The sequence below is a fragment of the Monodelphis domestica genome, chromosome 1 (genome assembly GCF_027887165.1).
Source record: "Monodelphis domestica isolate mMonDom1 chromosome 1, mMonDom1.pri, whole genome shotgun sequence".
In the NCBI taxonomy this organism is placed as follows: Eukaryota; Metazoa; Chordata; class Mammalia; order Didelphimorphia; family Didelphidae; genus Monodelphis; species Monodelphis domestica.
Genome location: NC_077227.1, coordinates 273,609,142 through 273,625,536, shown reverse-complemented (window position 1 = coordinate 273,625,536; position 16,395 = coordinate 273,609,142). Strand labels below are relative to the sequence as shown.

Genomic DNA, 16,395 nt, shown 5'->3' with positions numbered 1-16,395 from the left:
CCTGATTTAACCTACAGTCAAATTTAGCATTTTTTTTCATGCTCATTAGCTTTGTCTTTTTGAGATGCCAATAATACTGTGCATTGATGTGTTTTGTGCCCTATGAAATACAGTACCTGTCCTCAAGTTTGTGAATATATAATCTCTCAAAGGTTTGTTTCAGCCTGTAGTTTGACAGCCTGCTATATGCAGCAAGTTCTGTCCTACTATTAGGTTTTCATTTAACCCCATGCTCATGATCATGAACCCAGGCTGTCTACTGGTCATGCCATCTTAGGACTTTCAGGTAGTTTGGTTATTGAGCTGCCTGAGGTGTTGAGTTGATCCCAGACTATCCTTTCTGAAGTCCTATAGACAGAATCCAAATCCTTTTAATTTAGAATTGCCACATGTTGGAACAAAAATCTCCTTCCTCTGTTACCACTCTCTTCTTTCTTATCCCTTTTGACTGCTTTTGACTCACCTCTCTTGCACTGCCTTTCCTTTCAGCTGTTTTCTTTGACCTCTTCTCTCATTAACAAATTTCCCTTCATCTTAGACCTCTTCCTCTGACAATCTGTCCTCTTGAACTCATAGGAATTTGATTCCCCAGAAGATATTCACTTCATCCCTGAACATCCTCTGCAGGTTTGGATTCACCTTTTCTCATTCCTTCCATTTGTACCATTATCACAACACATTGGGTCTTGTGGAATAAACCTATTCCTTAGTTCTTACTTGACACTTTAGGATGAGCCCTCTGCCACTATTACTCAGCAAACACTATGCTTTTGAGGTTTATTCCATCTGTGTGTCGTACATATTCAGATTCTTGTTCTACTTTTCTGTTACCTTACTCTGCCAAGCAACATCTCGGGTCTTTCTCCCATCTTTTTCATGGGGTTTGGAACCTAGTTTCATATCTTCTTTTCTGCCTCATACCCTGATCAGATATGTTGACTTTCCCCGAAACACTCTGGTTTTCTGGCTCATCAGATTCCCATTGCCAGTCCTATCCTTGATCTCACCATCCCTTATCTCTCTTGTAGAATGTTGGACTTCTTTTCTGTTCTTCCTAGTCCTTCATTTTTCTCTCTGGCTAACTCTTCCTAAAATTATTCTTGCATTCTTTTATTTATTTATTAAACACCTGCTCTATATCAGGTATGAAGGATCCAAAGACAAAACAGAATGGTCTCTGATTTCAATGAGTCACATCCTTGTTCTCATCTGTCACTAAGCTCTGGCCTTACTCTCTTCCTTTTAAGTTTTGCTCTTGTTCCACTCTCTACTTCCTTCTTTTCTTGACTCCTTTGCTATTGCCTCATGGGTGCTGGCAAACTTGAGCCATGATAACCGAACCATCTTCCTTCTGTGCTTCTGTTCATTTGCTACTTAATGCTGATAGGACATCATAGGACATCATCATACAACTGCTACCTGAGGCTCTTATTAACTTCAGTCATATATACCCCATTCCTTGTCTTGGCAGAGAGCTTCAGCTCCTACCTGACTTAAAAAACTGAGACCATAGCCATACATTCCATCCATTCATCTGCTGCTTACATCAAAACCTTTCTAGTTGCCCAGCCCCCCTCCTCCCCCTTGTTATTTGTTTCAGGTTCTGAGATGAGTGGTTCTTCTCCATACCAAGGCTCTAATTGTACTCTTAATCCCATTCCTTTTTCCTTGAGGATATTGTTCTCTTAATCGTTTCCTCATTTTCTGGTTTCATCCTTCTTGATCTCGGCAGCTTTGGACAATGTTAGCCATCCTTTCTATTTGGATATCATCTTACTTCTCTCAGTTTTCATAAAGTTACTATCTCCTGTTTTTTTCTCCTATGTCTGACCATTTCTTCTTTTTCCTTTGTTGGCTTATCCATCTCATGCTTCCTGACTGTGAAAATCTGCCAAAACTCTATCCTAGCTCCTCCTTCTCTTGATGATCCCATAAGCTCTCAAAGATTTCATTATTATCTCTTCTTGAAGAGAAATAAATTCAGCTCTCATCTTGCTTCTGAACCCATTTCACATTGCCAGTAACCTACAAGCTGAGGTGTATCTATCCTTTTTTTTAAACCCAGGTTTATAGCTTTGGAGTCATCCCTGTCTTTTCTGTTTCTCTTGTCTCCTACAACCAATTAGTTGCCTAATCTTTCTCCATGACATGTCACATTTGCCCTCTCCTTTTTACTCATATCCCTGCTCCCACCCCATCAGTCTGCCCTTTCCTTTAATCTGTCCAGTATTATTTCCCTTCAGGCATTCTGTGCTTCAGCCATAGTGACCTCTCTGCTATTTCCTAAACTTGATATCCTGTCTCCCTTCCTCATAATAATACATACCCTATCTACTTCATGCCTGGAATGCATACAAGCTCCTTTCTAATTTCTCCAATTAATATTCTCTCTTCTTTTTAAAATTAACTTGTATTTATAAAAAATACTCTTTACACATGGGCTGATTTTCATTTTTGTCTTTGTAATCCCAGCAACCTAGCACAGTTCTTTAGTACACAGTAAGCACTTAATAACTGTTTTTTTTTTTTAAGTTGAATTGGTTTGAACTGAATGTAGTGAAATCCAGAGTCCATCTCAATCTAGATTAGTACCTATCAAGTTGGACCAATTTTATATTCATTTCCAAGGGAGAAGATGGGAAAGAAGCTTTTCAGAACACTTTCTTTTCTGAGAAGGGTGGCTTCATATCTAGATTCTAAAGGATATATAAAAAGATTTAGAAATAAAATGAGGTGAGGGATTTGATTGATAAACTATTTGTTTAGCTGAATGACATTTTCATGATGATGAGTGGGGAGAGGGGAATCCTACTATATTCCTAATTAAAGCATTACTTGAGACTTGTTTTTTTACTCACAAAAATAGTCTTTTATGTTTTAAGACCATTGAAACGTCAGAATCAATGGAAACAGAGTTGAATTTGGCTTAGAAAAACATTTTTATATTTTTCATATGCTTAATTTTCCAATTTGAGTGTTTCTTTTCCAAATTTCTAATTTTCTAAAGAAGATCATGGGAAAAATGAAAAGTCTTAGAACTTTCAGTAATTGAGCACACTCAGGTTGGGCCTTTGGTTTCATTTTGGCCCATTGCAAACAAAATGCCCAGGTACTGTGTATCATAAAACTTTGTGGTTTCTTTGGGTTTCCTAAAGTTTATTAGAGTATTCTTATCTATGACCTTGTTGAATTAACCCATTTTGCTTAATTTTAAGTCTGTTCATTGTATTATGCAAATGAGAAAAGTTTCAAGTGGAGAATTTCATTTCAAAGGATTAAGTAATCCAATGGATTTTTTTACTCTTAAAGACAGTGAATTTCTTGAAACGTTATTTGATTATAAAATTTGGCATCAGTTTTTTTTCCCATCTGTAATCAGAAGGAACTTATACAGTGTTTTTAGGATATTAGAATTGTAGTAACTATCATCTCAAGTCCTTAAGTCTGAGATTATAATGTTTCATTTTGCTATTTAAAAAATTAAACTCATATAAATATTAAGATGCATCATTCCAGCATGAAATATGTGAATCAACTTTAGCAGAAATCTTATTAACATTGACCAAGTTGGAGTGGGGTATTCCATGGAAAAACTAGGAGGGGGATTGAATTTAATTTTCTATTAATATAAAAATTTAGCACTAAATATGACCTGATTGTTGTTATTTGGCTAATGAAATGTAGTGCAGATACCTTCTCATAATATATTATCTGAATTAAATAGGCAAGACTTTTAGAAAAGATAAGAATACCATCAGGGAAAAGAAAGGCATTGCCTTTGGTGATCTAGGATAGGTAATTTTATGAACGTATACTTTTCCCCCTCTTTTTCGATTATTGAGGTGGTACATGATAGGTTGTTTAGAATTTATAGAAGCAAGGGAATGAATATGTCAAGTTGGGAGTAGAATGTTGATCTTGATATATTTAATACTTTTGAAGAAGACATGTAAGAATAGCAATTATGGATTGTGATGGATTAATTAATAGCATCTGAGAGGTGTGGGTGGCCCAGTGACTTATAATGATAACAGTTGATTCCTATGACAAATATTAGTGCTATTTCATATTGGAACTGGAAGTGAATATGACAGCACTCAAGTGTTAAGTTTTGAGATTTGTTTCTATGGGATATTGCTGTTGGAAATAATGAGCAAAAATGTAGATGATATTACTTTCTCATATCAGAAATATTTAGTGGTTTTGAAATGAAAGTTGTCAGGATGCATTGCATGTTAATTCTATATGAGGTAACCTCAAAAAGAAGTTTTTTTTAGAATAGTTACCAAGAATGCCATAAATTAGTTGACACATATATGACATTTGACAGGATGAGTTAGTTCCTAAAGCATAAAATAGAGTTGAGTATTTTATTAGTATCTTCTTTTCTTATTTCACTTCAGATTAGGAAGGGATGAGCCTGACTTGATGCTCCACTTGTTTTTGATTCAGGAAAGTCCTAAAAGTACTTGATCAGACTTCACTCTACATCCCAAATATTAAAAACTACATTTTCCATAAACAGATCCATAGTATTCTGATTTCTGTCCTCTTAAAATATCACATAGTAATTTGAGTTCTATTGAGTCTATTGTTAGGAAGCTAAAGATAGATTTTATCAGATCTCAAATTGAATTAGTTTAAACCTAAGAATCCATTTTTAAGAGATCTCTACTATAAGGTCAGAGTAGCATACATTTAGTAATAAAAAAGGACTTGAATGTCTAGGTGAACCAGAGGAAACTAAGGTCAAAGGAGAAGAGGATGTGCCCACTAAGGGGGCAAGATTCAAATCTAGGACTTCTGATTCAAAATCTAGTGCCTTTTCTTAAACACTGGGTTGCCTCCACAAATCCCTTGGCTAGTCTTGTATTTAATTTTGTTTTCTGAATTCTGGGTAATAGTTGATACAGGTTGAAGCAATTAGTGAAGTATATGATTTTTTGAGGAAATGTGTCATTAAGTGCGATAATGTTGATAACTTGTCTAAGGTAGGCTAAAATAATTGAGGAGTGAATGAACTTAAGGTTATTTCTTCAGTACTTAAAGGCTCCATAATTTCATTGGTATGGGTATACCTGTGAATGAACAAATGAAGAAGAAATACTTTGTACCAAAAGTATTTTCACTTCAGACACAGTGCCAATTTGCACTGTGAACTTTCCTTATCTGAGAGTTCCCTAAATCCGTGATATCATATGTCCAGTCCCTGTCCTCAAGGCCAGGCACCATGCTAAGTTCTGGGAATACAAATATGAAAGTAAGATACTCCCTGACCTTAAGAAAATTGCCTCCTTATAGTGGGAGAAAAATACATACAGGGGAGTGATGGCCAGGGAAGGAAGTATCTGGGGAATCACAGGGATGGTGAACTATAGAGAGCCAGTTAGCAAGCCAACTTTGGGAACATTGGTGGTACTGATCTGATTTTTGTGTCAACAGCAAGAGGTAGAGGTAGAAGTTGTTAGTAGGATGAATGGCAAGGTGGTTGGCATCGATGACAATAGGAAGCATTAGTCTGATGATTGAGTCTGGGGCCTGTGGCTAGCTGGATATAGTAGGTTAGTTGAGTTTATGTCCATTCACCAGTCCAGGCAACAAGATCCAATGAGTGGGCTTTCCAAAGTTGAGTAGATTAACTTACCCAGAGATCTTATAGAGATGTTCTCTGGCACTGTGATGTATACAGACAATAATCCCCTGATCCCTCAGATAGTCTTCATGAATTTCTGGTCCCTAAAACAGATCACATGATGACTAAGCTTCTCAATGTAAATTATTCCAAAGTTAGATTGGCTATTCCTTAAGTGACATACAATAGCTTGGTTCACTAGACAAGTGCTATCATACTCAGAAAGGAATGTATCCTTTCAAACTACATAATTGCTTAGAAAACCAAGAATTCAGATAATCTTTGTTTTCTTTATTTTGTTAAACATTTATCAATTATATTTTAATCTGGTTTAATCTGTGAGCTATGAGTTTGATATAGTCTCTGCACTAGGGACTTTTTTTTAGTGTGGTAGGGCCCTGCTCAGTTCCATTTTCATAGCCTTTGAAACCAAGATCAGATCTATACTTGAATACATTGAAGTAGTATTTTAAATTCCTAGGTTATTACCAGAAAGATTGCAATACAGTAAAAAAAAGGGGGGGGTGCTTTTTGGGGTAATTTAAGAAGTAAGAAAATATAAGAAATTTAAAAAGTTATAGCTATAATATGCCAGTGTTTTGGTCATTTAAAATTAGCTTTTATTATTATGTACATAGTGAACAATCTTAAATTTAGCTTGTCTTTCTGCTAAATTGTTAAATGTATTTATAGTAAAAGGAAAAAAAAAAAGACTGTCATTTCCTTATAAGTTTGTGTAACATCCTCCTTCTCTGGATAACTTTACTGTAATTTGACATCTTTTCCTTTTGCACATCTTTATAAGTTGAATGTCCACAAAGAAGAGGGCCCTTGAATACACAGCATATATATATATATTTATTCATTATCCATGTATGGCTAAGGAGTTGTTACTCCTAGCCTTGCCTGGAGAACTGAAGAGCCTCATTCCCTTCTTACTTAGGGTGGCAAATTCCTTGGTTCATAGTTAGGTGATCCAATTGATAATTGATGAAAGCAGAATTTCTGCTTAGTAAAATTAAGTATTTTGTACATAGCAAGGAAAATAAAACCCCATTCAAATGACTAACATATAAACCCAGGGAATCTGAAACTTTGAGAATTATTGCCAGCTCTTTATTTAATTTAGGTAGGTAAGGATATGTGGAGTTAGGTCAGAGAATCTTGAATGTGTGACCTACCAATATGGAAAGATCCTTAGTATTTTAACTGTATACATAGACCATATTGTATATATTAGATTTTTTAAAATGAATTGACAGAATGGCCAGATATTTGTGTCATCCTGTAGTTTAGTATTTATATAATGTCCAGAATCCCTTTTGAAAGTTGTGGCATATGCACAGGAATTTGTACTAAATAAAAGATTAAATAACTACTCCCTAACCAACACCACCCTTCCGCCTGCCAAAATAATCACCAAGTATTGGTGTGGAGTATTGAATAACCAATCCAGACAAAATGATCCTTTTTGTATTTCTGAGTTTAGATAGTAGTGTTTCTGTAAAGAATTAGAACATAGAAGAATGTTCATGTGAAAAATAATCTTAAAATATCTTGTCATCTCCTATTTTGTTCAGTTAATATTATTTTTCTGTTTATTGAAGTGTGGAAAACCAAGAAATGACAAACTTAATGCCAAATTTGTTCACAGGATTTAAAATGACTGTGTAGTGGGTAGGGGTTTCTAGTTTTTTTAAACCTTCTCCACTGTTTATACTGAGTTCTGTTTCTTTCACCAGTGAGAAAAAGAAAGAAAAAGAACGTGAAGAATTGTGGAAAAAACTGGAGGACCTGGAGTTAAAGAGAGGTCTTAGACGTGATGGAATAATTCCAACTTAACAACAGCAAAAAAAAAAAGAAAAAAAGAAAAAAATGACAACAGCATTATTAACCTGTGGAGTCACACATTTATGTAGTAGAAGATGGAGCAACAGTTTTCTGTATTGTGCAACTTTACAGTAGATTTCACATTTGTTTCATTATTACAACAGCACTGTATATACCTGTCTCTAAGTAAAGGAAAAAAATAAGGACTTAAATCCAAAGTTTGGACAGTAGATGGACTTCTCAGAACTTTGCAAACATAATCATTGTTCTAACCCTACTTTAAAAGCAGTCTTCAGAGATCTGTTGATAAAATTGCTATGTTAAAATTCCATTGTCAGGAGTTCCTTATTTATCATTAGCAGAGAGTATGATACAATTTTCAAATGTGAACAATCTTAAATTTAGCTTGTCTTTCTGCTAAATTGTTAAATGTATTTATAGTAAAAGGAAAAAAAAAAGACTGTCATTTCCTTATAAGTTTGTGTAACATCCTCCTTCTCTGGATAACTTTACTGTAATTTGACATCTTTTCCTTTTGCACATCTTTATAAGTTGAATGTCCACAAAGAAGAGGGCCCTTGAATACACAGGTCCCTGCTAAGGTTTTGTTTACTGGTGTGAGCGAGCATCTTTCCAGTAACCAGGCTAGTCCTCATACTCCTTCAGTTTTCACATCAGGAGTAAAATATAGAGAGGTGATAAACATGGTAGGGAAGGGAATTTTGGATTCATGCATAAATTTATGATGGATCCAAATCAATGTCTTGAATCCTTTTGAAAACAGGCACTGGTACATCACAGACTTCAGTACCTAATCAGTATTAGTTATGTGCATCATTGAACACATATACCAGAGCCATTTTAGAAATGGCTGAAATACATCTTTTTGGACCACTTTGAAATAATAAAGACAAACACTAAACAGTACAACCGTGAAATTGATCTCCAGGGATTACAGATCTAATTGGGAAAAGAGTTGAGCAAACAGTTTGGACTGTTTGGAGTTGTTGCCTTACTTTTTAATATGTATTTATAAAGTATTCCAGCAAAAGAGGATGTAGCCTCTGGAAAAATGTTACAGTGTTTTTGTAGACTCTAGTTGAATTTCTCATCCCAGCGCCAGCCCTGTTTTTAGCTGGAAAGGATTCAGGATAACATTATTATGCATTCTGAATCAGATGCTTATTCCTAACTACTGTATTTGTTACCAAAAGTGGTTCTACAAATGCTACTGAAAAAAAAATCTGGAAATTCCTTATGTCCTGAGTATTAATAATAAAGTTTAAAAATGCTTTTATATCAAAGGTGCATTGTGACCAAATTGTTTAAGGAAAAATAACAAAAAATTGAGGGCTGTATCATAAGTATACATTATTGGCTATCTCCTTTGTATTAAAAAGTGGAACCGTACATCTTTGGTAGATAAAATGCTAATAAGATTTGTGTACAGTATACATTTAGCTAATGTGGTGACATTATTATATACCAAAAGGTATGTATTGCAGGATTTTTTATCCCCAGGACACTTTTGATCTGTTAGCAACATAAAAACAGTGAGCTGATAATCCTAATTGATTGGTCTCAACAGTATTTATGGTATAGAGCAGATTCTGTGTTCATGCATCTAATTGTAATAGTTACAAACATGAGCATATGAAACTGTTGCCCTTCGATAGGAACACAGTATAAATACGGGCATGTATATTTTCCTCCCTCCATTTAAGTATGTAAGTAGAAGATAGTTTTCTTGTTTCCAAGCCAAAAAAAGAAAAAAAAAGAAAGAAAGAAAAAAAGGAGTTGGGGAGGTGGAGAAGGATCAAGGTGACCCTGTCCTCCTGACCCCCAGGTTAAATGGTTCAGGATTATCAGGTCATAGTTTATACATGAGTCAGCTACATATGAATATAGTCATCTCAGCAACTTTGTAAAAACTTGACAATGTTAATTCTGAAAGTGAAATATCAGTAAATTATATAGTTATATGCAACACCAAAAATAACATGGTTAAATGGGATTACTAAAGATGTTTTTTAAACAAGAAATTGATGGGAGATTGATAGAAACTTGGCAGAGGATGCCAAAGATCACATTTCATTTAAAATACTGGAGAAAAGGTGTAAGCTCAAATACTAAGTATAAAAATAAATATCTAACAAAACCATCTCCTTTAGCCCCCTGGATTTGAATAGCCTTTGATTTCTACTATGCATTATGGTTATTTTTGGTAGTATAATCTGTTAATGCAGTTAACATGCCTTTGAAGACTGAGGACATTAAATTCATGGATGATTGAACCAATATCTCTGCCCAGTGAAATGAAATGCAGTCATTTGAAATTTTAAAAGGCAAGGAACCTTTCTTTCTTGCACCTTAGGTGATAACGTTATACAGATTATTCTCAGTGTCAACTTTATAGGCTGATCACCCAAACTGAGAAACAGCTGAATTTTAGACATATGTGAAAAGTTGGTCACATTAACATGCCTCCTTTAAGTGACAGTATGTCTAAAACTCCTAGGGCAATTTCTGAGAAGAAACACTATCTTTTTGCTTTTTTTTTTAACTGAAAGAGACAATATGACATTTGTCATGTTGTGTCCAGTGACACAGAATAACCGAGGTAACCGACTGTTGCACTATGTGACATACTTAAGGACGTACTTGCTGCATTTGCAGCAGCCCTCCTCGTCCCTTCCCACAATCCTGATCTTTGCTGCAACTCAGTTGTGATGAACGCATCTCATACTTTTGTTTGCTTCATAATTTCCAGAACTATATATAAATATATTTTTTAAAGAGCAAATATCATAGTTAGCAAGTGGTCACTCTCTCCCTTGTTCCTACCATATTGGTTTCAGGGCGAGGATTAAGAGTGTCTTCAGAAGAGGACTGTGGCCTAGATATAAAGGCATTAGGTTGTGGGCATAAAAAAACCATCCCCGTGAATATTTCCATCTCACACTTTTAAGTCAAGCATGCATTCCTTTTCACATCTTGCAATTTTTCCCAGTTGTTTTTTAGTCAGTTTTTTTTTGCCTCCCAAACATTTGAATGGGTTGGTTTTTTGTTTGTTTTTGTAAAAAAAAAAATAAAATTAAAAAATTAAAAATAAACGAATTAAAAATACTCAATGCCGCTGGATACTCACAAGCAGGGTTACACTCAGTTTATCTTGGACTTGTTTGCATAAATAGAAGGGTTTAATTTATTTTGTATCACCTTCTATATGTGGAATCAGTCCAGGGTGCAGAGCCAGGAATTGCTTGCATTTGCACCTGCTATACCTGTTGAGTATAGAGCAGGCTCAATCACACTATGGAAAGAAAAAAAAATATATTTAGAGCTTTAAAAGCTTTTTTATTTTTTTGTGGGGGTGGGGTGGGATGGGGCCAAGGGAAGATGTATGGATGTTTATTAGCATGTAAAAACATGTTTGGTTCAGATTGATTTTTTTTCTCTTTATTTTCCAAATTGGGTACACCAACTTGACCCAGAAAGTGGAGTTATCTCTCCTTCAATGCTATTACCAATGTCATCACAAAGTGACAGTCGCCTGATAGCAAAAAGAAGGTGACAGCTAGACATGATCAAATGATGTTTTATTTGCACATGGATATTTTTATTTTTATATTCTGGTTCAACCAGTTCTCCTAATGGAGATAGGAAGTGAGCCACAAAGGATTTTTCTAGTAAGTATTGGCAATGAATTTTATATTCCTCAATATTTAGTTTTGAAAGTCTAAAAGGACTGTGCATCCTGGAGGCAAAATTGAGCAAATTTTGATTTAATAGAAGGTCAATTCACAAGGCTGCTTCTTTGTCCATTGAAGCAGCAACTAACATCCTATATCATGTTTTGTATGAATATAGGTTTCCTTTTTTTTGATTGCTTACTGTAAATAAGTTGTAATCCAAACCTCATGTACCAATGAGGACTTTTCAAATATAAATATATCAATAAATTTCTTGTCCTATTTTTGATTGTAGTATATAAAGAATGACATGTTCACGCTTTGGTTAAAGGATTTAGCATTAGCTTCATCTTTTGGTATGTTAGTAGTTCATTGTTTCAGCAGGAGAGGGCAGCAAAAGTTCATTTTCCCCCTTAGAAATGCTATGGTCCATTTGCTTTTTTTTTTTACTTCATCTATTTGTGGGTAGAAATAAAATGAAACCTTTTTTTGATATGAAAAGTTGCATATGAAAAAGAGACTGGCCTGACCAGGCAGCGAAAATCTTCTGTTCCTCATCAAACGTTAGAAGAAAATGTCACAGAACAATCTTTCAGCTCCAGCTCAAGCCTATCTGCTACTTCCTCCTGAGACTGACAACCAAGGGCAAGCTGAGTGTTTAACCCCGTGGGATTCCAAAACGGCATTCGACGGAAGCGACTTACTTTCTTCAAGGTGGTCACAAGGACAAAATGACTGGTGCTCCCAAATATCAATGTAACCTCCTTTCACGCGTGTGCGGAGGGCTCTGTACTGCGGGTGCATCGAAATAAAGAAGCAATGACGAGTTTCCTACCGCTCTGCTGGTTTTGTTCCTGGGTGAGCCATGAGCCGTGGGCGGTGGGGGTGGGGACGGGAAGGAGGGGGAGGGGTGCCGTAGATGTGGTGGTTCTGGAGAGGAGACCACCCTGAGGAAGCTCTGCTCCTCCTGTCGCTTTTGCATCATTGTGGCAACTGGTGGCGCAGGGACTTAATAGAGCTTTGGTCCTAGAGTCACGAGTTCAAATCCCTGCCACAGACACTTTTTAGCTTTGTGACCAGGCACAAAGATCAGGCACACTGGCCTACATTTGCCTCTATTTTCTCACTTGTAAAGTGGGGAGAGGGAGTAATTAACACCAAATCTCACAGGGAAGTTGTGAGGATCAAATGAGATAACATAATGCAAGCTCCTAGGGGATCCCTGGCATATTTATATGGTAGGTATGGAATATCTGTTATGGGCAGGAAGGATACCCTTGGGGTTCGGGAAGGATACCTTTACAAGAATGCAAGACTCCAAAACGTGGCTTAAAAACAAAAAGAGAAATTCATTAATTTAGAAAGTAATGTTGAGAATGGCCAGGAGGATAGCAAGGTGGGACAGCAAGATGGGGAGCAGTTCCTGGGAGGACAGCATGAATGGAAAGGCTGCCCCCCCTTTCTGGGGATTTTATACTTTTTGCAACAGATGCTATGTCATGGTGTGGACATGATCTAGAGTGTTATTCCCTCAGGCATTTGGTGGGGTGAGGTGGTCATCTGACTGGGGTCTGCCTGGAGGCATAAAGATTCATCTCTTTGTCCAGCTTAAATCTAGAGGACAATTAAGGAGGATAAACATCTCAGGACCCTAGGTGGGGTCAGGAGGATGCAAAGGCAAGGGAGTTTCCCTAATAATAGTTGACCTGGGTTTCTGGGGTACCGTGCCCATGTCATATCTGCCCATATGAGGATCAAATGAGAAAATATTTCTAATAACCCTCAGGCTGGTACACAGTTGGAGCTTAAGGTATGCTCACATGAGGATCAGATGAGAGAATTTCTGTACAAAGGGCTCTCAGCCCAGTGCCTAGCACATATAGTAGGGATGCTTAGTGCTTATATGAGGATCAAAAGAGAAAATATTTGTAAGAACATTTCCCTTTCCAGTCTCTCCCTGTTTGGGAACTTGACTGCCACGGCCAATTGTAGTAATTGATTTTTTAAAGGTTTAAATTTTTTCCATGATAATTTAAAACGAAAAACTTTACCTAAGAGCAAGGTAATTCAAGAAAATCAGCATAGTATGGTGAAAAGTTCTGGATCTGGAGTCAGAGGGATTGGACTCAAATCCCATCTTTCTGCCACTTATTTCCTGCACTTTCAGTCATTTCTATGGCCTTATTCAAGTGCCTTCACCTCCCTAGGTTCCTATGTCCTCACTTGAAAAATGAAGAGGTGACTTTAGTAGGCCATGGTGGTCCTTTCTAGCTCTAAACATCACAGAAACATGCTTTAAAAAAAAAACAAAACCTCCACCTTTTGGCTTAGAATTGATACTAAGTATCTGTTCAAAGGCAGAAGAGCAGTAAGGGCTAGACAATTGGAGATAAGTGACTTGCTCAGGATCACATGGTTAGGAAGTATCTGAGTTTGGATTAGAACCCAGGACATTCCATCTCCAGGCCTGACTCAATATACACGGAAACACCTAGTTGCTCAGAAACAGATTTTCAGAGTTGGAAGGGATCTGTTTCCTACTTTGAACAGCTTCTCCCTAAGCCAAATCCAATTATTCCTTTTTAGAGCCAGATGCAGTAACCCACATTCCACATTAAGGTGATACATGTGGAGTAGGGGACAGAGATCAGATTCTCTTATGTGCACCATACATTCTCTCTGTCTCTGTCTCATAATCTTTGTCTCTCAACTTTAAAGAATGGTTAAGGTTTAAGGAAGGGATGAAATGTTTTAAAAGCATTTTCAACTGTCATTAGAAGAAACTAAATACATTACATTCAAAGTATTCCTACTTACATCCATGCTATCTTTGTACTTTATGTTAATGGTTTTATTTAAAGGAACTGAAACAGTTTAAAAAAATTCTAAGATGGAAGAGTGGCAAGGGTCATTAAGTGACTTGCCCAGGTTCATATAGCTGGGGGAAGTATCTGAAGTTAAATTTGAACCCAGAGCTTCCTGATTCCAGGCCTGGCACTCTATCTACTATGCTATTGAGCTGCCCCCATATATTCTCTTAAGCCAAAAACCTTTGAAATTGAGTCTCCTATAAGTGTGTCTGAAGAAGTATTCTGTTGGGCAAATAAACCTCTTTTTAAAAGTCTACTGAAAAATGAATAGATTTCTTCCACATGAGGCTGGGACTTGACATCAGGGTGTAGCAATCTGTTTCTTCATGTTCTTGTTTAATTGTTTTAGTCATGTCTGACTTCATGATGCCATGTGGGCTTTTGTTTGTTTGTTTTGGCAAAGATACTAGAATGATTTGCCATTTCCTTCTCAGCTCATTTTACAGATATGTAAACAGAGGCAGAGTTAAGTGACTTGCCCAGGGTCACATAGCTAGTAAGTGTCTGAAGCTGGGTTTGAACTCAGGTCTTCCTTACTCCAGGTCTGGCACTCTATCCACTGTGTCACCCAGCTGCACAGTTTTTCCAGTAGATGTTCATAATTCCTCTCATTCAAGTGAGGGCGTGAAGCCCTGATATAAACCAACCCTGACCTGTGGAGAAGAGGCTCTATAGACATAGGTTTTCACTTTCTTGGCATGTGGAAAACCTTAGATGACCTCCACTGGGATAGTTTGTGGTGGCTTTTCTAGAGCTAATAGGTGATTTATTAATCACATGTGCCAGGTACTAAGTGCTGGTATATAAGTGCTGGGAGAAAAATCCAACACATAAATGACAAGAAGAGAGGCAAGTCACTTGAAGAGAGAATGGGAAAAGGTGAAGAGACCTGGACCTTAGCAAGATGAGGCAAAAAATTCACCTGCCAGAACTGGGGGTTCCAAGGATGAGTATGAGTTTCTAGTAGGATGGTTATGTCAGCCTAGCTTTATAGATGATTATTATTATTATATTATATATTAATAAACTCCTTGAGGGTGTGGACTGTTTCCCTTTTGTTTTTTTATTTGCCCACAGCTAGTGGCACATAGTAGGTACTTAAAAAGTAAATTTTTCAATTATGTGTTAAAATTTTTAACATTTTTAAAATTTAACTTCCAAGTTCTCTCCTTCCCCTCTCCCCTCATTTAAAAGGCAGGCAATACTTACTAAATCTTTGATTGATTAGCTGGATATTTCAAGAGTCGTTATCATTATTGGATTGGCTATTTCTTTTTTTATTCATTTTTATTTTTTTGAAAATTTTGTTTAATTAGTTAATTTAGAATACTTTCCCTTGGTTACAAGAATCATGTTCTTTCCCTCCCCTCCTCCACCCCCCTCCCATAGCTGACGGGCTTTACATTGTCATTGATCAGGACCTATTTCCATATTATTGATATTTGCACTAGGGTGATCATTTAGAGTCTATATCCCCAACCATATCCCTTCGACCCACGTGAAGGGTTGGCTATTTCTTGCAGATTGCAACCCCTCTGTGCCAGGTTTAGTTGGTGTTCTTGAATTTCCCGGGCAGCGGGAAATTATCTGGTAATCATTCTTCCAATGATAAGCCTCTCCAAACTGTAATTGAAGTTTTTCCAACTTGATAGGACCTTCCAAAGTATTCACTCCACTGATGTAGTCTTTATGATTCCCAGTCACCTTTGTAGAACATTGAGGGATCAGGATTGAAATTTATTATAGGGACAGGTTCATATAAAACTCCACATTTGATGGCCTCCTAGGTACAATAAATGTACTGAGGCTTCTTATTTCTGTTGGCTCTAGATTCAACAATTAGGGCATTCCTATGTGTAGCAGTTAATAGATAAACCTCTTTTAGGAAATATTAAAACCTCTTTAGGTAATTCTGCTTGTATTAAAGTAAAAAGTAAAATAAAGATCTGCTTGTGATAAAGTTGTCTACATCTAATGTATCACTGCTTTCCTTACAGAGGTAGCATAATGAATAGTGTTGTGGTCTGGAACTGGAGAGGGCTGGGCCTGGAATCAGGAAACTTCATCCTCCTGAGTTCAAATCTGGGCTCAGACATTTTCTTGCTATTTGATCCCCCAGGAAGTCATTTCATCCTGTTTGTCTCCGTTTCCTCATCTGTAAAATGAGCTGGAGAAGGAAATGGCAAACTACTCCAGGATCTTTGCCAAGAAAACCTCAGATGGGGTCACAAAGAGTCAGACATAATTGGAATGACTGAACAAGATGGCACAGGAGTCAAGAAAGTCTGAGTTCAAATCCAGCATGAGATACTAGCTGTGTGATCCTGGTAAATCACCTAATCTCTTTACTTCAATTTCTCTCAGCTGTAAG

The 16,395-nt window shown here is 36.7% G+C and overlaps 1 protein-coding gene across 6 annotated transcripts in view; it reads left to right on the top strand.

The window, feature by feature from the left end:
* The window catches only part of PPP2R5E (protein phosphatase 2 regulatory subunit B'epsilon), a 267,308-nt gene extending 255,320 nt beyond the window's left edge, over positions 1-11,988 (top strand). For all 6 annotated transcript variants that reach the window (XM_007472987.3, XM_007472988.3, XM_056810864.1 and 3 more), the window contains one exon: positions 7,375-11,988. In XM_007472987.3, the coding sequence (XP_007473049.1) occupies positions 7,375-7,474 (100 nt within the window). In that variant the 3' untranslated portion in view covers positions 7,475-11,988. The remainder of the gene's footprint in view (positions 1-7,374) is intronic.
* The last annotated feature ends 4,407 nt before the right edge of the window (positions 11,989-16,395 follow it).